The sequence below is a fragment of the Salvelinus sp. IW2-2015 genome, linkage group LG24 (assembly GCF_002910315.2).
Source record: "Salvelinus sp. IW2-2015 linkage group LG24, ASM291031v2, whole genome shotgun sequence".
Lineage (NCBI taxonomy): Eukaryota > Metazoa > Chordata > Actinopteri > Salmoniformes > Salmonidae > Salvelinus > Salvelinus sp. IW2-2015.
The window spans coordinates 7,662,903-7,687,874 of record NC_036864.1 but is presented as its reverse complement, the minus strand read 5'-3'; the positions used below and the strand labels follow the sequence as shown (position 1 = coordinate 7,687,874).

The 24,972-nt window shown below is 44.7% G+C and overlaps 1 protein-coding gene across 3 annotated transcripts; it reads right to left on the bottom strand.

The window, feature by feature from the left end:
• Positions 1 to 2,536: 2,536 nt before the first annotated feature.
• LOC111951440 (importin-8) lies at positions 2,537 to 20,846 on the bottom strand. 3 transcript variants are annotated; one of them, XR_011474030.1, is made up of 25 exons: positions 20,638 to 20,846; positions 19,079 to 19,160; positions 18,646 to 18,802; positions 18,233 to 18,391; positions 17,808 to 17,964; positions 17,592 to 17,681; positions 17,376 to 17,470; positions 17,154 to 17,238; positions 16,830 to 16,964; positions 16,378 to 16,477; positions 16,131 to 16,207; positions 15,876 to 15,992; positions 15,689 to 15,778; positions 15,066 to 15,231; positions 14,801 to 14,960; positions 14,140 to 14,266; positions 13,194 to 13,269; positions 12,149 to 12,274; positions 11,880 to 11,977; positions 11,708 to 11,803; positions 11,220 to 11,440; positions 9,089 to 9,365; positions 8,331 to 8,555; positions 8,063 to 8,192; positions 2,537 to 7,615 (listed from the first exon to the last, which is right to left on the bottom strand). XR_011474030.1 is itself a non-coding variant. In XM_070434780.1 (25 exons), coding segments are annotated over exons 1-25 (3,060 nt in total). In that variant the 5' UTR covers positions 20,722 to 20,839; the 3' UTR covers positions 2,537 to 7,614. The 3 variants fall into 3 exon arrangements, 2 of the variants coding, with proteins under 2 accessions (XP_070290881.1, XP_023825289.1); XM_070434780.1 differs by having other exon boundaries at positions 9,160 to 9,365; positions 20,638 to 20,839; XM_023969521.2 differs by having other exon boundaries at positions 9,160 to 9,365; positions 13,203 to 13,269; positions 20,638 to 20,839.
• Positions 20,847 to 24,972: the final 4,126 nt, after the last annotated feature.

The window sequence follows — 24,972 nt, the reverse complement described above, 5'->3', positions numbered from 1 at the left end:
ATAGTAAGGTGCGTATTGTGGCAGCCAATGTTAAGTATATCCCAATTTAAAATGTAGCCCAAATATGTGTGTGTGTATATATAGTTTAACCAAGAGTATTTCTTGATATTAAGGCTGTGTTTTACACAGGCAGACCAACTGATTTCTWACAGGCAAAATACCTGCTCTGATTAGTCAAAAGAACAATAATTGGACAAAATATCAGATTTGGGCTGCCAATGTAAATGCCACCGAAGTGCTAATTGGAGGCCATCTTTAAAGCCTGTATTGTTACAGCATCAGTGACTTAATACTGATTGTTGCATTTAGAATCTTTCAGTTTAAGCGTTTCCGTTATGCCCACGTGAATATGCCCTGTTGACTTTTTGTTTGTTTTATCCTAGTACATTCAGCAGTCATCCATCAAGACACACCGTTTTTTGGGTCATAAAACTATTTTAATAATGACGTATTGCTTGAAATCCAGTCTTTATAAAGTACAGTAACTTTACAGTTAATGAAATTTCAGATGCACTCAAGGGATGTGGTTTTTATGATTTACCAGCCTTTGGTTGTTGGCCCACACTTTTCTATCTCCACAGATGTTTCTGAACAACTCCCAATTTGAGTGCCTGTCTCATGACAAATTAAGCATTTTCACTCAGGAGTTGTCCATTTTAATTTTGGGGATGGGGGTCCAAAATGTGGAAATCCCACAGGGTGGAGGTACTGACTGGTACATATAGGTTGTCTACATTACAACCACTACTATTTGATTACAGTATTACCGGTTGCAAAAATCGAATTACCCCCCAATTTGTTGAAGTACATTACATTGTTGTGTGTTATAAAACACATTTTTAATAGGGTATGAATAACATGTTTGACAAACACCCAGTTGTACTTTATACTACTTGAGAATAGCTTTCTGTCACCTTAGCTAGCGGGGGATACGAGGGTGGGGGCTCTGATGGCAGAGTAGAGGGTTGGCAAAGGGTACACTGGGGCACACTGATCACTGAACCATGTACACACCGCCAGGAAACAAACTGGCGTGCAGCACCTGCAGACAACCACCTCCTGTGCCCTGAGTACAGCATGACAGGACCTGGGGAGGAGGGGGTGGGACGTGCCTACTGGGAAAGACATGCTAAAGGGCAAAACAACTCTAAGTTGTCAAGCACTCATTCCCTTACTCTTTCCTCCTCCTCTCTTGCTCTCTAGTCATAGCCAGAGGGTTGTGCGGTCATAGGATGACAGGGGTGGGCAACTTAGATTGTGGTAGGGGGCCCCAACAAATCTAAACTCACGAGGGGCTGCAGTTGCTCGCGGGGTGTAGAGAATGTTCGTTTTAAAGCAACTGCTGCAATCCTACACATTTTTGCCATGGGACACAATATTTTGCCATTTTATAACTAATTTCATGCAATTCTACTCATTTTGCCATGGGGCAGATAGGAAAATGAGCTGTTTTACAGCTAATTTCCTGCAAGTCTACACATTTTGCCATAGGGTGGAGGAATGTTTGCATCAAAATTGCATCTTGTGTATTCTAACATGCAACAGTGGAGACCTGACTGAATTCCTAAAAAAACATTTATTTTGTGGAAATTGATCTGAGGGCCTTCAAATGGGGTGGGGCTCGTGGGCCGCCAGTTGCCCGCCAGTTTCCCATCCCTGACGTATAAAATGCAAATGATACTGTTGCTGTATCCACATCAACATGAAGGCTGCTCCAGGCCATTTCTTCACCCAGCAGCTGGCGTCTAGCTGGCCACACGGATCAAGGTTGTCTTCTCGACCATGTGTTTCATCCATTAGCAGCTCGCTATTCACCTGTGTATAAAAACACCTGTTCTTAGGTAGGCCCATGTATCTAGCGGCTACACGCAGCAAGGTCGTCTCGTCCTTATCCATGCTGCACACCAATGTTCCCTCTAAACTGCGCGCGGCCAGTAGCCCCGAGACTGCTGCGGAGAAATATCAGCACACCGAGAGAAGCACGAGATAGAACATTGCTCTCGAAAGTTGAGTGAAGTTCAGTGCTGATATTTCTCCGCAGCAGTGTCGGGGCAGTTTAGAGGGAACAATGGTGTGCAGCATGGATAGAGCTGCCCTGCACGCCGGGTAGGCGAACTGTTGTTATTTTTTACTGTGGTAATAGTGATCAACTCAACATTAGCCACTTTCAATTCAAAATATTAGCCACTTTCAATTCAACATACCGAAACAAAACGAATCATGCAAGAGATTTTGTTGTAGGCAGAACGCATCAGAGTAGAATTCTATTGCAATCAGAGTTGCAGTAGGCCAGTAGTGGAAAAAGTACTCAATTGTCATACTTGAGTAAAAGTAAAGATACTTTAACAGAAAATGACTCAAGTAAAAGTGAACATTACCCAATAAAATACTTCTTGAGTAAAAGTATCTGGTTTTAAATGTACTTAAGTACAGTAGTTGAAAAAATAATAAAATTGTCCTACATGAGTAAAAGTACAAAGTAAAAGTAAATGCTATACATCAAATTCCTTATATTAATTAAGCAAACAAAACGGCACGATTTTCATATTATTTTTAATTATAGGGGCACACTCCAACATCATTTACAAACACAGTAGTTGTGCTTCGTGAGTACGCCAGATCAGAGGCAGTAGGGATGACAGTGTTATATTGATAGGTGCCATAATGCTGTCCTGCTTGAGCATTCTAAATGTAACTAGTACTTTTGKGTGTCAGGGAAAATGTAAGAAGTAAAAAGTACATTATTTTCTTTAGGAATGTAGTGGAGTAAAAGTTGTCAAAAATACAAAAAGTAAAGTACAGATACCCCCAAAAACTACTTAAGTAGTACTTAAAAGTATTTTTACTTTAGTACTTTACACCACTGCAGTAGGCCTACATGCAATAGACCATTGCCATATATGGATCTTTGCCATTTACTTCGAACTGGACTGTGTTTACAGCATGAGCGGTCATGAGTAGATTCACTTGTTTTGAGATCAAAGCGAGAGTTGCATGAAGCCACATGCACATTTTGTTCATATTCTTTGCTAGTTAGGGAATTATTAGACCTGTTATAGATCATTTGTAGTCAGCAATAGGGGAGTGATCGCTTCCTACAAGAGCACAAAACGTGTACATTTCTAGACATCTTGGAAAGTGAGTCAGGTAAAGAGCTTTTGTTTTTGTCTTAAAAGGGGCAGTGTTGTATTTTGAGACAGGTTTGAATAAGCTAAGTAGGCAATAGGCAGAGGGTAGCATAATTTGTCTGATTCTATGTAGTAATGGTATGAGAATAATACTGCATTTTATTTTGTAAAGTGGTTACTTGCATCAAACAACATTTCCAGTCACCCCCTTGTCTGAAAGACAAGTGGATAAACAGGTTAATGTCAAGCTCTGCATGTTTTTTTTAAAGTCTCAAGGAATGTAGGCGACATTGACTGCTACTGTAGGCTGAAACACGCACTGGAAGACGCACAGAATTTTCACAATGTTGAAGTTTGCACTCAGCAGACCTGAAATTTGCTTAGTGCCGGAAAACATTTGAGGGAGCATTGCTACACACCATATATATATCTATATATCGATATATATATATATATTCACCTCACAATTATGGGACCAGGAGAAAACATCTGGCCTCTCCGACTAAAAATAATGAAATGCTTTTGCCTCGTTCATTTGCTTATTAGTTCGTTTTTTTCATTGGAACGATGCATTTGCGAGTGTTCAAGGTGCCGTTCTGTGCGCTAATTGCCTTCAGAATGCATGGCGCACTCACCAACCGCCGCACGGTTCAGAAGGGCTAGGCAGGYCTACATTCCTGTGGGCGACGGAGCGTGTCGACCACAATAGCCGTTATCCATCGGTAATGATACGGTTACATGTTCGAGGCGAGTGCGGCCCCTCTCTTTCTACAATAGAGTTYGATTTCATTACTTTAGGCTTATAGCTCGGTGGCTGACTGCCACTAAACGAGCCTGCCTGGCAGTTATGCCACCGCCAGGCCCATCGCAGCACGAGGTGATATTAAATCTCAAGGGTGTACTTGAGGATGAATAGCTCATTAGGAGGAGAGGTGATTATAATACTAMTACTCAGGTATGAAGAGCTTTGGGATGGAGTCGCCAGACTAAACCTGTTATGACTTTTCCTGCCTGTGAGGTATCTAATTTCATGCAGCTCACTCCACCCATCACCTGATGGTGCCAGAGACTAGGGGATCATAAACTGTCTACCCAGACTTCCAGTGACCTCTGCTATCAGGCCACCAATAGGTTGCTAGAGGACAGGATACCAGACAGTCCTGCTTGCCCAGGTCAGAGCCTCCTCAGTCTCTCTTGTTGTTATTGAAACGTGTGCATTTACTGTTGGTTGTTACTATTGCTAGTTGTTAATAGTAGTTGATGCTATTATACAGTCCTTTGCGGGTGTCACTATCTCCTTATACAGTCCACTATTGCTCTTGTGCTATTACTGATTCAGTCTCATGCTGTTTATTCATTCACATCTCTCCTCTGTACAGAACCATCTCATATGTCCTCTGGAAAACCTCTCTCTGAGGTTGCCTTATTCCTCTGACCAGGGAAAGGTGACAGTGAATCACAGACCAGCCCAACTGGAGAACCGCTCTCTTTCAAAACCCCTCCGGGGTTAGAGAAGGGCAGGAGAGTGGCACATGATTCATGATATGCAATCAGCCTCCCTCATTACCAAAGCAAATGCAATTAACTGGTGTGTGAGCAGAAGTTGCAAAGTAGCCAAGACCTCCATTAGGAATCAAATATCCCATTACTAATGCAGCGGTGGACGGGGAGTAGTCAGGAATGAGGCTTGAACCAGTGACCCTGTATTGTTACAGTGCGAGGCAGCACACTTTCGCCTGTGCCATAGAAGTCCACTCCTCTTAGCAGAGGCCAGTTTCATAGGGAGGCTACACTGTTTGTGGAGGCTCCCTAAGGTTGACACCAGTGCCTGGGAAACTTGAGAACTTTATTTATTCCCACTCCTCACCACCTGTGGTGGAGTCTGGGGACCGCTGACTCACACCAGGGAGATAGAGCCACAGCCAGCGCTGTCAGTCGGCATCTCTCAGCTTCACTGGCGTGTGGAGACAGTCCCTGTGTGCCCTGGACACACACAGACAACGGCAGGAGAGAGTTCTCTCTGTGTGTGTGTGTGTGTGTGTGTGTGTGTGTGTGTGTGTGTGTGTGTGTGTGTGTGGCTATAAAAGGGCAGGGAACTACCACGTGACACAAAATGCACTTCACCTGAACTTTGCCTACCCCCATCCATCCAGGTAAGTGATTCTGACAGAGGCACACACTGCAGAGAGACCACAGGCAGTTAGCTGCCCCAGAGAACAAACACACATCACAGTACTCCACTCAATAGTTAGCTGGGGACCTCAGCTCACTTTTTAAACTGTCTGTGGAAATTGTTTATTTGGTTGCCGAACTGCAGTGAGGTCTCTCTCTCTGACTCTGCCCTTGTTTTCCCTTCTCATACTCAGATCTGATTAGCTTTGCCCAGCACACCACGGCCTATGGCCATCATCATTACCTCCACTCTGCTCCCCAGGGAGAAGAGGCCACCAGGCAGACTGGAGGAGAGACACCCTCACTGGGACACAGTGGCCAGAGAATCCCCTCGATTATTACCAGGGCAGTAGACTAGAGTTAACTGAAGGGAGTGCAGATTGGCATGGATAATTGGCCACATTTGACACAATCCCCCGCAGGGATCAGCATCACTCTTTCTATACCGGGTCTCTCTATCTCTCTCTCTCTCTCTCTCCTCTACTGGTGTGAGACTGAAGAGTAGTGCAACAGCATCCTAGCATGGCCTGGAACTGTCAGGTATACGCAACGTCACCTACAGAAATCTGTCACTCAGTCATACAGACCAATAGAAATGAAGAGAGAGAGGGAGAGGGTGTTTGTTGGCGAACATAATTCACTGCAGTGCTTAATTGCAGAGGCAGACTGCAACAGAACATTTTCTGGAGAAACAACTCCAGACACTAGTCAACAACAAATAACACACACCCTATGTTGGTTTCACCGCCCACAGAGTTCGACATCTCTTCAACGCTTGGTTGCTCCTTACTGTCCTGCACACACAGTCTTCAGTAGAAACTGCAGTGGGCTAGAACATACAAACTGCAGCCGAACACACACAGAATACTAACACCGGGAGAGGGAGAGCACTGTTGCTGCACCAGAACCCATCCACGCGTCCCGTCTGAAACATCAGGATCTGACTCCCAACCCTGCAAGCAGAGCACTCCGACTCCACTAGAGAATCAAACACTGACTATAAAATGCAGAAAGAAGCCCTGTGGTATATTTGGACATCTCTAACATTCCAGAGGAAACTCCTTTCAGAGTTGGCTCATTTTTCTGGACAGCTGGGGACATGAGAGAAAGAACTGTCTGGTATGGAGAGATTCCCGGCTGTGATTTGAATTTGAYACCCAAGTCCAGATAGTTTGTGGACTGGTGAAAGCCAGATTTCACCATGTTATTCCCTCTGTCTTGTGTCAGAACCACGGAGGGAGGAATCCCTTTTAAAGCATCTGAACAGGGCCCTGAGAGAAGCCTGTAAATGAAAACATATTTACTCCTGCTGATACTGTTAACCTGCATGATGTTACAGTAGTTGTTCAATCCAACTGTGTGTTATTGAGCTGGATGTTTTATAAATKAGGATTGATCGCAGCAGTGAACTCTGACCTAGTATTGATTCAACAGAGCAGGAAGAGATGTTCAAAGACGCAAAGTTTCAGCTACTGCAATATCCACATGTTCTCCATGCGAAATCAATATAAAAATCTTAACCCCTACACACACCTGCAGGCAGAGGAGCACAAACCTATAAAACACTCACTATAGTAACATAACAGSAAAAAGCACTGGGCTAGATGTTACATGAATGTTTATGATTTTCTTAAGTTAAATGAAAACAGTTATAAAAACAAAACAAAGACAAACAAAAGCTCTCCTCCCAGCATCTTGCCCCCTATTACATTTCATCAGTGTGAAAGGAACCCCCCCGTGGGTCAAAGGTCACTGACCCCTAACCCTTCACCCCAAACACTTCTGTCTGTCCGTCAATAAGCACCACAGCCTTGGATCAGACTAACTGACACATGGTTCTGATTGATGCCATGGCAACTAAGGACATCTGGCCAGTCCTCTCGAGACCATACAAAAGCCAGGCTATAAAGAAACAGGGATTTTGTGTACAATACTTACATTCACTCAGTTACAGAATCACAGACCCAAGGACTGCACTGTACTAGAAGATGAATTTGCTGGTCAGTGATACAGAGTAGGACATCAATCTCACGCACACACACTCTCTCTCTGGGGTGGGTGTGGTTCAATTACGGTCTGGGATGTGAACCGTAAAGTGTGTAAAGTCCTGGTATTATGGTCTCTGGTGGGTCTCCACCCAGTTCAGTTATGGATCTAGATGGCCCGGTCTTGGTGGGATCAGTAAAGTCTAGTTAGATCTGGTCTGATCTGGACTGAAACAGTTCTTGGTGTGTTTTAAATCCACTTCAGATCAGGCCAGAACTCTGCTGCTACTCCTCCTTCCATCCAGGCCTGCAGCCATGTCTCTTACAGCTCTGAAACAACATGACACAGTGTTAGGACTCAACGGAATGGAAAATACAGCATGCTTGTCAAAAGACATGTTTAAATCAACAACCTTTTACTGTTGTTGTATGTTGTATTTTCCACCCTACATCCTTATTCTTCAGCCTCACCAGCTCCCAACCCATTGGCCCTCTGTCCACTCTCCCCCCATTGGCCCTCTGTCCACCCATTGGCCCTCTGTCCACCCATTGGCCCTCTGTCCACCCATTGGCCCTCTGTCCACCCATTGGCCCTCTGTCCACCCATTGGCCCTCTGTCCWCTCTCCCTGCACTGGCCCTTGGTCCTCTTCTCTCCCCCCCACTGGCCCTTGGCCCTCTTCTCTTTCCCAATAGGCCTCTCTCCCCATTGGCCCTTGGTCCTCTCTCCCCATTGGCCCTCGATCCTCTCTCCCCATTGGCCCTCTTTTCTGCCTCACCATTGGCCCTTGGCGGCGGTGCTCCTCCTCTGCTGGGACAGGCTGTAGATCTCCTGCAGCTGTTTCTTCTGGTCATCACTGAGGGGCGTGGTTAGAGACTGATACCAAGGCTGGTCAGTGTTCTGGACCCCTATAGTACACACAGGAGAGAGTAAGGGTTAGATGCCTGGTATGCATGCATATTCCTTTTTTCTCTGTGTGTGTGCGCACAAGTAGCTGTGTGTGCGTTTGTGTGYGAGTTGGTGTGTGTAGATGTGTAACTGCTTACTGAGTAGGGCAGCGGTGAAGAACTGGTACTCGTCCTCTCCATTGTCATAGTCCAGGGGCGTGTTGTACTCCTCCAGGGGTGTCCCCTCCAGCCCTTCTTCATCCCAGTAGTCTTCATCATCCTCCTCCTCCTCATCGTCCTCGTGGCCTACGCGTGTGCAGGTCTGCTGTTGCATCATGGCGTTACAGTTTGCATTCACCTCATCCTCATCACTGGGGATCTCCTCTGTGGACGCAACACACATGCAGACAGACGCAGAGAATCACACACACATAGAAAAACAGAATGAATAGAACGAAATGACCCTTTTACCTTTTTGAAAGGCACAAGTTCTCTTAATGCCGTTTTAATATACCCAATTACATTAACAGCTGCATAGCTAACCCACATAACAATTTCCTTCATCCTAACCTCCCCTGTACCCTGCCGTTCTTTACACTTGACTGAGGAATGCCAGCACAGCTGCCCTGCGGCATGTAGGGCAATGTAGTGCAACTAATATGACCTGTATTCAGAGTGAGAAGTCAAGCGAGAGAGAGAGAGAGGTCCAGAGGTGTTGAAAACCTGGCCATAGATGTGTAAAGCAACACGCGTGAACAGCTGAGGACTGATTCCTACCACATCCATAGCTAGGGTTAGTAGTGGCTTAATCTTCTACCATTTACATTATCCCTGGCCTTATCCCATGGCTTCCAAAAAGAGGGTATGATTCAACAGTATTAGCATCTCGCCATTCCTTTTCTCTCCTCCTCTCTTGCCTGTTCTCTCCATTCCCCTCTCATTTGTCCTGTCTCCTCTCCTCCTCTGTCGCCCGTTTTCCTCCTCTCACCGTTCTGGTCCTCCTCGGGTACCCCAGTGCAGGCCAGTAGGTCTGGCTTGTTGAGGAGGCGGGAGGAGTACAGGTGTTTGAGCCCCAGGAACAGGAGCAGGACGCTGGGGACGATCTGAGCCGCTACCCCTTCTACCACCACTGGCCTGGAGGGTAGCTCCATCAGAACACTCAGTCCGATGATACACATCTTACGGTCATGGAGCCTGGGAGAGAGACGAGTGGAGGGAGGGAGAGAGAGAATGAACTACAGGTAGGTGGTGAATAAATCATGTATAGTGTACTGTACAGTCGTGGCCAAAGAGTTTTGAGAATGACACAAATATTAATTTTCAAAGTCTGCTGCCTCAGTTTGTATGATGGCAATTTACATATACGCCTGAATGTTATGAAGAGAGATCAGATGAATTGCAATTAATTGCAAAGTCCCTCTTTGCCATGCAAATGAACTGAATCCCCAAAAAACATTTCCACTGCATTTCAGCCCTGCACAAAAGGACCAGCTGACATCATGTCAGTGATTATCTTGTTAACACAGGTGTGAGTGTTGACGAGGACAAGGTGGAGATGACTCTGTCATGATTGAGTTCAAATAACAGGACTGGAAGCTTCAAAGGGAGGGTGTGCTTGGAATCATTGTTTCTTCCTTCTGTTAACCACATACCTGCAAGGAAACGCGGTGCCGTCATCATTGCTTTGCACAAAAAGGGCTTCACAGGCAAAGGATATTGCTGCCAGTAAGATTGCACCTAAAATCCACCATTTATCGGATCATCAAGAACTTCAAGGAGAGCAGTTCAATTGTTTGTGAAGAAGGCTTCAGGGCGCCCAGAAAGTCCAGCAAGCGCCAGGACCGTCTCCTTAAAGTAGATTCAGCTGCGGGATCGGGGAGACCACAGTACAGAGCGTTGCTCAGGAATGGCCAGGCAGCAGGTGTGAGTGCATCTGCATGCACAGTGAGGCGAAGACTTTTGGAGGGATGGCCTGGTGTCAGAGAGGGAGCAAAGAAGCCACTTTCTCTCCAGGAAAAACATCAGGGACAGACTGATATTCTGCAAAAGGTACAGGGATTGACTGCTGAGGACTGGGGTTAAAGTAATTTTCTCTGATGAATCCCCTTTCCGATTGTTTTGGGGCATCCGGAAAAAAGCTTGTCCGGAGAAGACAAGGTGAGCGCTACCATCAGTCCTGTGTCATGCCAACAGTAAGCATCCTGAGACATTCATGTGTGGGGTTGCTTATCAGCCAAGGGAGTGGGCTCACTCACAATTTTGCCTCAGACACAGCCATGAATAAGAATGGTACCAACACATCCTGAGAGCAACTTCTCCCAACCATCCAGGAACAGTTTGGTGACGAACAATGCCTTTTCCAGCCTGATGGAGCACCTTGCCCATAAGGCAAAGGTGATAACTAAGTGGCTCAGGAAAAACATCGATATTTTGGGTCCATGGACAGGAAACTCTCCAGACCTTAATCCATTGAGAACTTGTGGTCAATCCCCAAGAGGGGGTGGACAAACAAAACCCACAAATTCTGACAAACTCCAAGCATTGATTATGCAAGAATGGGCTGCCATCAGTCAGGATGTGGCCCAGAAGTTAATTGACAGCATGCCAGGGCGGATTGCAGAGGTCTTGAAAAAAGAGGGTCAACACTGCAAATATTGACTCTTTGCATCAACTTCATGTAATTGTCAATAAAGCCTTTGACACTTATGAAATGCTTGTAATTATACTTCAGTATTCCATAGTAACACATTTGACAAAAATATCTAAAGACACTGAAGCAGCAAACTTGTGTGAAAATTAATATTTGTGTCATTCTCAAAACTTTTGGCCACGACTGTAGTAGGTAAATACTGTATATCCCATATGTTTTTAACTGCTATAGAAAGACACAAGTGTGACTCAGTGATGACTACAATGATGTTGATGAATGTGGAGTGTGTGTAGGGTCTACTAGTATTTAAGGAACATGGTTTAGGGCACGTTGTTTATCCTCTGTGTACTTTATAGTGGGTTGTGTATATGACGTAAGGGCTTAGTTTATACACTTACCCCAGGAAGAACTCCGTATCATTCATCCACTGGTTGATGAAGTGAGCGGTGATGGGCTGTGGGGTGTGGGGGAAGTGCATGTTGTCCAGCGTGTGGATGAGCAGGGCTGGGTTGTAATAGAGAGCAGCGATGGCCACCTGCAAACACATGGTCCTCAGCTCACTGGACTTCACACCTCTGGTTAGCCGCTCCAACACAGCCTCCACGAACAACGGGATACACTGGAGGGGAAGAGGGAGTGAGAAAGAGAGAGAACGAGAGATAGCTATTGTTGACTGGGTAATATCTGTCTGACATTTACAGGAAGATCATTAAAACTGAGGCAGATCACATGGGGGTGAGAGAGAAGAATCAATACAATATTGATAGCAATCATCCCTCCCAACGGGAGATTCAGGGTATGGAAAGGGAAAGCGAACTGGTTTGGGCTGAACTGGGACCACGTCTACCCTTAAATACTACCCAGAAGCCTTTGCGGTCCCTCTCACCTGGTCGATGCCCCTCCCCCGACACTGGAGGATGATGACCTCCAGCAGCTTAGCAGCGTGACACTCTGCGTCCTCACCTGCATCACTGGTCAGCACCTACAGCACAGGAGTCAAAGGTCAACATGGGACACTTCATCAAACTCTACCTGAACACACACACACACACACTCACCTTTTTGCACATGGTGTATATGACCTCTAAGTATTTGGGGTTGGACAGGAGCGTGTCTGTATCCACGGTAACGTAGTTGTGCAAAAGAGGCATCATATCTGAAAGAGACCAGACCGTGATCATCATCGTGTTGGGCCAGCATCAGTGTCACCATCATGCTATTCTACATTACATTCACTGTGATATTCAATGTTCACCTAGACAGGTGTGTAAGCCCAAAATTCTCACTAACAGGCAGGTGACTGTTGACCAGTGACTCAGTACTGTACCCGTGAAGTAGTCAAAGCAGTCGTGCTGGAAGACCCCGTAGAGCACCACCAGTAGCTGCCACATCTGAGGGGAGATAGTCTGGCAGGTCAGCCCAAAYGCCAGGGACAGAATCTCCTCGTAGAACTCTGGAGTGGAGGGAGAAGAGGAGGAAACAGATCATAGAATTGATGTTTCCCTTTTAGAGATAAATAATCTTCCACAGTGACCCCCCCCCCCCCCCCACTCTTCCTGAAGAAACTCTCATTATAACAGGTTATCACATAATCCATTCATTAACATAGAGCTGTAATCTCTCCTTACACACACACAGCACAGAGGTGATTACAGACACACACAGTCTTGTACAGCTACCTTGTGGAACATACAATTCAGTCCCATTCAAAATCCTATTTTCCCTAACCCCTAACCCTAAACCTAACCCTAATCCTAACCCGTACTCTTACCCTAACCTTAACCCTAACCCAAAAACCTAAACTTTTCCTAACCCTAACCCTAACCCTACAACTAACCCTAGCTCCTAACCTTAATATTTAACTTAAATTCTAACCCTAACACTAATTCTAACCTTAACCCTAAACCCCCTAGAAATACATTTGACCTTGTGGGGACTAACAAATGTCCCCAGCTGGTCAACTTTTTGTTCGTTTACTATTCTTGTAGGGACTTCTGGTCCCCACAAGAATAGTTAAACACGTCCACACACACACACCACAGATGGGTTACACACCCAGAAACACAACACACACGAGCCAATTACAGGCATGACTGGTGCCTGGTCATCTGGGATTTGGGAAGTGCAAGGTGAACAGCTTTTGACAATTAGACAGTTTTCATTGTGAGACGGAAATGAACAAGGTGTTATACAAAAGAGGGGGGTGACTCACTGGAACAGGAAAGTAGGATGAATGCGGTTATTGTGTGTGTGTGTGTGTGAAAAGCACACACACACACACAAAAAGGTCACAGAGAGGAATAGACACACACCGCAACCAACATGAGTATGTGTGTACACACAAAAACAGACAGTGACGTGAGCACACACACCTGCCATACCTATGATGGGCTTCTGCAGCACCAGGCCTATCACCTGTAAACAGATGCCCTCCAACTGCTGAGTGATCTGAGAGAGAGGGAGATGGAGAGGGAGAGAGAGAACACGATAACGAAAGAACGAGAGGCAGTCAAGAGGGTGAGAGAGGAAAGACACAGGCAGAAAGAGATATCAAAAGGTCAAAGATCATCTATTGATCCCAGGCTAATATCGGTCTGACATAGGGCTGGCACAATTACCGTATAACCGATGGTTACGGACGAAGACCTCCATGAAAATAACAGTCATAACCGTAAAATGCGGAAGGAAATAAAAAAGTGGAACGAACAGCTGGCTGAAGACAGGACGGCAGGGCCTTCCCGCGGCTGAGCGTTTCCCGCGGTAACATGGACTCTTAACAACGTTATGAAACGTTGTTGCTCCTTGCCCGAAATGTAATCTGTTCATTCAAATGATGTTAGCTGATGTGGCTCATGCAATGGAATGTATTTTGTGTCATGTCAGTGGAGTTGAATCAACAAATCACAGCAGATGTTGATGGTTAAACACTTCCTGTTTTTACCTCTATGGGTACACTCGCAATGGCCGCCAGTCCACCCATTATGCAATCATTGACTTGAATGGGGACACCCGTTCRATTCATTCTATTTCTATGGCGGCACATGCAATCAGGAGCGGAGAGGAACAAATATGCGTAAAAGATGCACCGGTTATTGCGGTGAGCACAGTCATTTGGCAGGTCAATTACAGTCACCCAAAATTGCATGACCGTCACAGCCCTAGTCTGACATAACATTCCCACCATGCTCAATAACACTGTGTGTTCAAACAAAGCAGGGGAGAGGGAGCAAATCAATCACCAATCATCACACATTCAACTGGAGCTTCAGAGGACTAGATTTGGAATAGGGTGAGCGTGTGTGTGTGTGTGTGTCTCACCTCCTTGTGGTCCTCCATTACAGTGAGTATGGTGTCTATGGTGCTGAGGATCCCCAGAGCCATCACCGTCTTGTCTTCACTCTCCTCATACTCTTCACTCTGTAGCACCTTGGTGAAGATCTCAGCCTGGAGACACATATGCAGGGGGTGTTAAGGCYTTCGTGTGCTTCGGTTTGGCTGTGCTGGCTTAAAAGATCTTTAAGCGGGAAAAATCGACAATAGTACTGTTTGTCCGTCTTGAGACACCGTAGCCAAAATAGTCYGAATTAATCTATCTAAAAAAAAATGGCATACCTAGGAGATCTTAGTCACACAATGTGACATCTAACGAAGATGTTTGGTGCAGAATTTCTCCGCTACCGACTTTGGCTTGCCTCAAGAAAAAATGCGGACTCCTTTGCCTTTACACACAGACAGATAGGAAGCATGCAGACACCTTTACACACACACACTGTTTCAGATAGGAAGCATGCAGACGCCTTTACACACACACACACACACACACACACACCACACACACACACACACACACACACACACACACACACACACACACACACACACACACACACAACACACACACACACCAACACACACACCACACACACACACACACACACACACACAACACACACAGTAGAGCAAGACCGTGGAGGCGTACAGGTTCTGGGTCATGTCGACGGCGATGACAGCCACTTCCTGGTTGTACTCGCAGATCATCTTCTGAATGACGTTAGTGAGGTCATCGTTCTCCGTCTCCTTGATGACGTGGAGCAGCTCCTGCATGACAGGTCGGATGTAGGGCCTGATGTAGACCTTAGCTAAAGAGAGGGAGAGAGAGGGTTCAGTGTGTGTGTGTGTGTGTGTGTGTGTGTGTATGTGTGTGTGTCTGAGTGTACGTCCATGCATGTGTGTGAACCTCAGACCTTGCTCCTGGTTGCTGACCAGTGTCTGCAAGGCGATAGCAGCCTCCACCTTGACGGGCATYTCCTTGTCTGCTATGAGGCCCTGTTTAACCAGCTCCACCGCATTCCTCAGGACCAACTCGTTATGGAAACGCAGCGGGCTGAACGAATGCAGCACCCAGCACGACTGAGGACAAACACAGGGTTACAATCACTGATCTATATCCCACACGGATGGGCATCACTATCAGTTTGGAGCCTATCCACATCATGTACAAATCAGCACCATCCACTTCCAGTCACCAAAATGTGCAGTGGTGCTTCCCAACACGTTCACCTGCCCGAAGATGGCCAGTAAGTAAAAGAGCAGGGGTGAGGGGGTAAAGAAATGCAGGAAGGGGGATGTTTAGTCTATATAAAACAGAACTGACAGACCATTCTGACTCACATGGATGGACTGTATGGAATGTAGCACCCAACAGGACTCTAGGTATAAAGAGGGAAGGAGCCATTTTAAAGACTGAAGAACTGCAAACACACTCACATGTTTACACACCCATTCTCAGCTCCATGAGAAGAGTTGGGTTAGAGGGGCCTTGGAGTGAAAGCGCGCAAGCGCGCGCGTGTGTGTGTGTGTGTCTCACCCTAGCCCGGAGGTATCCCAGAGGGGAGTTGAGTAGAGGGAACACATAGTTCTGTAACATCAGCTCCATCTGCTCCCTGTACACCCGCTTCTACAGGACGACAACAGGAAGAGAAGAMTCAGTCACAGATAGACTAAACAGGTAATAAAACAAGAGGGGAAAGTACAGAGACAGCCACACTGCTGACCTTCAGTAGGAGTTCGGCCAGTGAGCCGATGACGTGCAGCGCCCCATCCTTCCTGCGGGGGTCAGCAGAGGGCTCCATCATGATCTGGTGGCAGAACTCCATCATCTGGGGAAGAACCTGGGAAGGGGGGGGGGGGCAGAGCAGTGATGCAAGTCATATCAGAGAAGACTCAGTTAAGGAAAGGAAATGAGTAAAGTAAGCGATTTAGGACTGTTGGGTAGTTTTTGTTAGGTTCTCGTGTGGTTCTCCACTCACCTCCTTCCTCTTGCGGGCTGCTTTACACAGGAGGCTCTGGGCGGCGGTGGCAGGGAGGGCATGGTCATCATACACATCTGGAACAGAGAAAGAAACCCAGCCAAGCTCACAGTTTACTGTATGTCTATTCTATGGAAGCCATACATTTTCAACCTAACATGTCATTATGTATACTGACCATTCAATGTCCCTCTACCTCCATAACTACTAACTGATTGAGTTATGGAACGTGTGTCTGTCTACTCACTGAACTTCATGCGGATGTACTCGTATGGATCCTCCTGCCACAGTTTCTCATCCTCGTCTTTGTAACACATCAGAGGGAAGATCACCTCYTGGCTGATGGTCTGTGGAACACACAGTACACACACGTTCAGGTTAACTACTAGAAGTGGAATTGTAACATAGTTTTTAGAAGCATAGCAGTATTCAGATTAGCTCAATTACTAAGTATATAAAACAGCTGATTTAAATGCCGACATGAAGATTGATCAAAGTTAAATTTGATCATCACCTGCCACGTACTGTAACTCAATCCAAAGTGTATTGTCACAACCTTATAACAAACATAACAACRGTATAACAAAGTGTAATTACACACATAATCCCACATTTGTGATATATATATATATATAAATAAAATCCATTATTATTAACGTGTCACAGGGATACAGGTGTAGTGGTGTCTGTATGACCCGCCTGCATGTGYGGCTTCATGTGTTTCCAGGTGAGGGAGTGAGACAGGCCCTGGTTCAGGTAGTTAAGAGACTTCTGGAGGACGTGAGGCGTGACATACTGCTTCTGTCGGTGTTGGTCCAGCACCTTCAACAGGACCTGAAGGAGACCACCCAGAGACGAGGTCACAACAGATCGTACGGGGTCAGACTTAACAGAAGTCTTCTGCTACTCATGTACACACATACATCAACATTGGTAGATGTGGACAACAGACATGTATATATATATATATATATATACACATTCAAGGTTTGATGTCATATTTAGAGTGTTACGAACTCTTACCTGTTGGATCCCTACAGCGTACGTCTTCAAGAAAAAGTCTGCAAACTCAAAGTACTCCTTTGTCACGTTGCCTGGGCTTCCGTACCTACCACACAAGTGTAGAACAGCACGGTTAGACTGAAGAAAAAGGCTACGATCCACAAACACACAAACATATTCACATCAACATCTACCTACATCCAAAATCATCAACACACAAATACATCTCCCGTGCCCCCTCACCTCTCGAACAGTCTGGTGATGATGTGTAGGGCCCACTTCTTACTCTTCCACCACACCAAGTCAGGACGGTCGTCCTCATCCACCTCCAACGTCTCCTAGCAACCACACACACAACAGAGGTTCGCTACCCCCCTTCAATAAAAAAAAAACGTGGGTCGAAGAATTTGCAGAAGGCAGGCAGGTCGACACAACGAAGAAGGATGAAATAAAACTTACTGGGGGGACATCTCTGTCCATAACAGCTCTGAGGATCTCCATCCAATGGGTAATGACTGTGTTATTAATCAGCTGGAGAGGCAGGGAGTACTGCAGGAGCAGAATAGAGACACACTAGTATTAGTATCACACAAACGTGCACACGCACGCCACATGCAGTCAGTCACAGACACTTGAGCGYGCACAGTCAGTCAGTCACACAGTCCCTTCTCTCACCTGTACGAGTGCGTGGAAGATCTTGAGGATCTGTTTCTGKATGAGGACAGAGAAGAYGGTGCCGTCAGGCAGTAGCTGGGTGACGAGCTGCTGTATACGGGGCAGGAAGATCTGCATGGCTGCTAGCAACGGGTCCCTCTCCTCCGCCTTCTTATACCTGACACACACACACAGATACACACACAGATACACACACAGACACAGCACATCAGCAGGAGACAGCACACAGACGTGATATCATCGACAACAGGCTGGGTGCAATGACTGAAAAATGTGAATGGAATATTAATTTATATCATTCACCTTATACACTAGAACTACTAAACTAGGACTAAAAATTGTGTCTCAAAACACAGCGTCGTTATGACTTGATCACTAGTCAGTGAYCCTCAGGTGGGACAAACAGCGCCGGTTGGTTGACTCACTCGTAGGTCTTGACCAGCTGGTAGAGGGCCAGCAGGCTGCCGTACCAGCTGCCACTGTTCTGAGACTGCAGATACAGGCCGATCTTATCCACTATGGCCGTCCAGCGCCCGGGGAAGTCGTGCTTTATGATGGTTCGCAAACACACTGTCAACTGGGCCCTGGGAGAGAGAATACACACACATACATCAGCACTGTATTCTTTCTATAACATGCCATCACTAAATGATCCTCCCATCGCTCTTCTTTGGGCACTTGTAGTCACAGATGACCTATACAGTCAAGTGACGCGATTTCAAAGGCTCTAGGTAGAGCAGAGCACCGGAGCAGGGCACCACCTGCCCTGAGTATCAGGCTAAGAGGTAAGGGTTAGTGGGTTAAGGGAGGTAAAGAAGGTTAGGACAGCAGGACCCACCGGATGGACTCGGGACACTGGATAATGCCCTCCACGATGTTGTCTCTGATCTGCGTGCGGTCGTTCTCGTGGATGTTGAAGGGGAACACCACCTCCCCTAGAGAGGGCTCGCGGTCCTGCCAGTACTGGCTCACCATGTTCTTTAGGTAGATGGCCGCTGGCRCACAGAGATATACATCACTCAGACTRGCAAGAYTGACACAATTCTACYTTACAATTCATTAATTCACGTGGCAGCTAAAAAGCAAGCTTGATGAAGAATCTTCATTGAAAGTGATATTTTGTCCAGGACTAGGCTTAATCTATGTCCCGGGACACCAGCCCAAAGTGAGGCTATTATCAGTGTTGTTTATAGTTGTTGCATTGGTCCAGTGATGTTTTAAAAACAGCCAGATGCAGGTCTTTATGTAATGTTCTGAGGMAGGGTTCTTACCTGCTTGGCGAACAGGGAACTCCACCTGTTCGGACACAATGATCTGGAGCAGAGTGGGGGCGAAGCTGATGATCTTGTACGACTGGAACACACAAAATAAGATACTGCTTTAAAATGAGCTCAACCCAAATCGGACCACATACAGTCAAGCGCCCGACTACTTCAGCGGTCAGATTCACATCTACAGCACACAGTGGTCAAAACAGTTATATGATGACAGAGCAGAGTGTAAGGAGGTGGATTCCCAGGTTGTTTGTTGAGGTCAATACTAACTGAAGAACAAGGAAAATACAGAGCAGGTGAARTATGTAGCTTATTGGCTCGCTCTCACATCAATCTTGCCGGACCAGTTATCAGATTTAAGGTAGTAAAAAAGAGCCATGGTCTGTCAAAGATATAACCAGCAACCAACAATTTAAAACAGGAGGAATATTTTGTACCGAACGCTTTCTCTTTCCCTCACTTTATCTCCCTCTATCCCTCCTCCTCTGCTGCAGAACAGTCAGCATTCTGTCTCCAGCAAATGCCCCTAATTTCACTTGGTTGCATCACTGACAGGCATTTCACACAGACACACCAATCATTTGTCCTGATTAGTGTAAACCTACTGAAGTGGACATTATGCAAAGTCAAGGTAGTGCAGGCCTATGGCAGATGTAGTTATTTTCAGTGATGCAATCATGACCTAGGCCTGCATATGCTACAAGTCTTATGTTACCCATCTTTCATTARGGCAATGAGCAGTTGAAACTAACACAGCGTTCTGCCCGCCCCTAATTCAGTAAAAAGCTGAGGATGTGGCTGGAGAAAAGGAACTACTCTTAAATTCGTAGACAGAGCTATGGATGCAAGGCCTGACCATCCATGAAATAAACACGAGGCTATAGAGTTTGTTTACGTTTCCCTTTGTTTACAAACAGAGTGAAACACGATTATCTTTTGGATTCTGATGGGGTAAGACAGTGGAACTAAACTCGTGAGATTCTTCAAGAATCAATGGGTACATATCATGAATTTATAGTCGAAAAATAGATGTAGCAATTGCAGATTGACCCTTTAAGATGCTTTGACAATATACATTTGTCTATCGCATTTAGATTTGGTTTTGGATGAAAGAGCGATTCGGCGAATTCACCGGTCAAATCCCATCAAAATTGTWAACTTTTACTATCGCTGGCTGAAATTGCTGCAATTGTTACAATGTTTCAACTCGCGCATTATGTCTACAATTACAATCCAATCGGACACTTGCTAGCTACATTGTTTCACGAACAGCCACATYTCTGGACTGCTGCACAGTGTCCGCACACTGCCTCACAATTCTATTGTTCTCCGGTGCAACAGTTTGTGTCGGAAGTTACATTAAATGTCAATCTACTGTTTCGTGTCCTACACAATAAACAGAGAGATGCACATATAAGTTATAGAACGACAAATCATTGATCCCGAAACACGGCCTTACTGCGATCCAAATCATAAACACGGACAACCCTTTCTGGAAATTGGTTCATGCTGACCGGATAACAAAAACAACAAAGTTATTTTGGCCATCCACCCACCTGATTGAGTTCGTTTTCAGCCGCTATCCGGAGGTTGGGATCTATCGTCCCTTTCAGTGCTTGAATTATSCGATTGGGATCCATAGTGTCTAATCGAGCGGTAATTKCTATGTTTCACAATCACATTTATGAACTGCTTCAAATTCGGCAAAGCGTTATGGAGCTGCCCAAGCCCTGCCCCATTTTACCGGCAATCAGCAAGCGGTGGACGCAAAGCAATGTAAATAGTGGCGATTTACGATAACCCTTCTTTCTTCTTTTCTCTGTAATAGGTATAGACAGTGCAGAGATTAGTTTTTACTGCCACCTTAAGAGCTGGAGTGGTCATGACTGAAAACATCCCTTCTGTCACAATCATTTGKGGTAACCTTAGATTTTACATTATGTTTCTTAACCAGAGGCGTAGGCCWGGGTGGGCCCACTGGGGGAGCCAGGCCCACCAAATCAGATTTAGCAACAACAACAAAAACTGCTCTTTACTTGTCAGTGTTCCAAACAGGCCATTAGTTTTTATACATAAACATGCAAACACCATCATATAGAATTCATAGCAAGCAGTGCACTGAGTTAGTCCGATTTGATGAAATATAACAGAACAGATTAACTCATGGGATGGGTGGCCAAAAAGAGCCAACTGAAAGCCACACCCCAATAAYGAACCAATATGACTGCATTGAGGCATGTCACTGTGCTTCTATGGCTGTGGCAGGTAGCCTAGTGGTTAGAGCGTAGGACTAGTAACCCRAAAAGTTGCTAGATCGAATCCCTGAGCTGACAAGGAAAAAATCTGTTGTTCTACYGCTGAACAAGGCAGTTAACCAACTGTTTCTAGGCTGTCATTGAAAATAGGAATTTGTAATGAACAGACTTGCCTAGTTAAATAAAGATAAAAATATATGCTGCTTTGTTTGTTGATTTTGCAGAGCTGCCAACTTTTGAAGAAAGCTTGGAGAGATTTGCTATGTGAATTTCCTTGCCCCCTGGCACAACCCCTAGAGAGGGGGAAACGTTACTATTTTAAAGCTAATTTCCTGCAATTTTACGTATTTTGACATGGCTTAGGCCTATGACCAGGGTGGAAAAAATAAAAACACAGGTCAGGTGTATTCAGAATGCTTTGAACATTAAATGAACACACAAAATTGGACGACTTGTTACTTTGCAGTTTTTGGTGGATGAAAGGTGAAGTATGCAACAACAAAAAAAATTGACACTTTATTCAGACAGTAATGAAAGGAGATAGGGAGACAGGCCAATGCTAGAAACGGTGGGAAGGTTGGAAGCAGGGATAAATCCCTGTTCTCAGGTGGAATATTGTATGCAACATGTGGCAGGGAGTGTTTCCACTACACCAAGATTTTGTCCAGGACATTATAATGGTTGATGGCAGTGGGTAACCAAATCATAGATTGCAGTCTCCTTGTCCATAGACAGCTTTCAAGGTAAAGACACAAACATTTTGTAATTTGGGTGAACTATCACTTTAAAAAGGGTTGGAATAAAATCCTGCTTGCTCTTCAGGAGGGTTGGCCACCCCTGATCTATGTTTACCAAATGCTGGGTGTTTGTAAATGTTCTTGTCATAACAATTAATCTCTCAAAATCACCAAACCTTCAAGAGAAATCTAATGGATATCAATATTCAGGTGGTTTATGCCTACTGGTTGAAGGCTCTTGCTCTAGCAAATATGATGTGTTTATGAGTTGCCTTGCATGTCCACAATACTAAAATGTCAAAAAATATATTTGATTCCTGGAGCATTTCATATCCAATGCTTTTTTGTATGACTTATTCAAAACTGCCCATGAATGGCTGCAAAAATATACTAAACAAAAATGTCAATGCAACATGTAGCGTTGATCCTGTGTTTCATGAGCTGAAATAAAAGATTGCAGACATGTTTCATACGCACAAAAAGCTTATTTCTCTCCAATTYTGTGCACAAATTTGTCCCCCAGAGCTGTTGCCAGAGAATTGAATGTTAATTTCAATTCAATGCAATGGCTTAAATTAGCATGGGAAACATATGTTAACATTGACAAATCAAGGGAAGTAGATAATATACAAAGTGAAATAAACAATAAAAATTAACAGTAAACATTATGCTTTCAAAAGTTTCAAAATAATAAAGACATTTCAAATGTCATTGTATGTCTATATACAGTGTTGTAATGATATGCAAATAGTTAAAGTACAAAAGGGACAATAAATAAACATAAATATTGGTTGTATTTACAATGGTGTTTGTTCTTCACTGGTTGCCCTTTTCTTGTGGCGACAGGTCACAAATCTTGCTGCTGTGATGGTATTTCACCCAGTAGATATGGGAGTTTATCAAAATTGGATTTGTTTTCAAATTCTTTGTGGATCTGTGTTATCTGAGGGAAATATGTGTCTCTAATATGGTCATACATTTGGCAGGAGGTTAGGAAGTGCAGCTCAGTTTCCACCTCATTTTGTGGGCAGTGTGCACATAGCCTGTCTTCTCTTGAGAGCCAGGTCTGCCTATGGCGGCCTTTCTCAATAGCAAGGCTATGCTCACTGAGTCTGAACATAGTCAAAGCTTTCCTTAAGTTTGGGTCAGTCACAGTGGTCAGGTATTCTGCCACTGTGTACTCACTGTTTAGGGCCAAATATAATTATTGTTTGCTCTGTTTCTTTGTTAATTCTTTCCAATGTGTCAAGTAATAATCTTTTTGTTTTCTCATGATTTGGTTGGGTCTAATTGTGTTGCTGTCCTGGGGCTCTGTGAGGTCTGTTTGTGAACAGAGCCCCAGGACCAGCTTGCTCAGGGGAGTCTTCTCCAGACCTCACAACCATAAAAGGGCAATGGGTTCTATAACTGATTCAAGTATTTTTTAGATCCTAATAGGTATGTCGAATTTTATGTTCCTTTTTGATAGAATAGAAGGCCCTTCTTGCCTTGTCTTTCAGCTCGTTCACAGCTTTGTGGAAGTTACCTGTGGCGCTGATGTTTAGGCCAAGGTATGCACTGTATAGTTTTTTGTTTGCTCTAGGGCAACAGTGTCTAGATGGAATTTGTATTCGTGGTCCTGGCTACTGGACCTTTTTTGAAACACCATTATTTTTGTCTTACTGAGATTTACTGTCAGGGCCCAGGTCTGGCAGAATCTGTGCAGAAGATCTAGGTGCTGTTGTAGGCCCTACTTGGTTGGTGACAGAAGCACCAGATCATCAGCAAATAGTAGACATTTGACTTCAGATTCTAGTAGGGTGAGGCCGGGTGCTGCAGACTGTTCTAGTGTCCTCGCCAATTCGTTGATATATATGTTGAAGAGGGTGGGGCTTAAGTTGCATCTCTGTCTCACCCCACGGCCCTGTGGGAAGAAATGTGTGTTTTTTGCCAATTTTAACCACACACTTGTTGTTTGTGTACATGGATTTTATAATGTCTTGTGTTTTTCCCCCAACACCACTTTCCATCAATTTGTATAGCAGACCCTCATGCCAAATTGAGTCAAAGGCTTTTTTGAAATCAACAAAGCATGAGAAGACTGCCTTTGTTTTGGTTTGTTTGTTTGTCAATTGGGGTGTGCAGGGTGAATACGTGGTCTGTCGTATGGTAATTTGGTAAAAAGCCAATTTGACAATTGTTTTCACTGAGGAAATGTACGAGTCTGCTGTTAATGATAATGCAGAGGATTTTCTCAAGGTTGCTGTTGACGCTTATCCCACGGTAGTTATTGGGATCAAAATTTCTCTCCACTTTTGCGGATAATGATCAGTCCTATGTTCCAATAAGTGGGGAAGATGCCAGAGCTAAGGATGATGTTAAAGAGTTTAAGTATAGTCAATGTGAATTTGTTGTCTGTATATTTTATAATTTCATTGAGGATACCATCAACACCACAGGCCTGTTTGGGTTGGAGCGTTTATATTCTGTCCTGTAGTTCATTCAATGTAATTGCAGAATCTAGTGGGTTCTGGTAAGTCTTTAATAGTTGATTCTAATATTTGTATTTGATCATGTATGTTTTTACTGTTTGTTCTTTGTTATAGGGCCAAAAAGATTTACCCATACAACTCCATTTTGGATAGATATCTCTTTGTGTTGTTTGTTTAGTGTTTTCCAATTTTCCCAGAAGTGGTTAGTCTATGGATTCTTCAATTACATTGAGCTGATTTCTGACGTGCTGTTGCTTCATTTTCCATAGTGTATTTCTGTATTGTTTTAGTGATTCACCACAGTGAAGGTGTAGGCTCAGGTTTTCTGGGTCTCCATGTTTTAGGTTGGATAGGTTTCTCAATTTCTTTCTTAGGTTTTTGTATTCTTCATCAAACCATTTGTCATTGTTCATTTTCTTCGGTTTTCT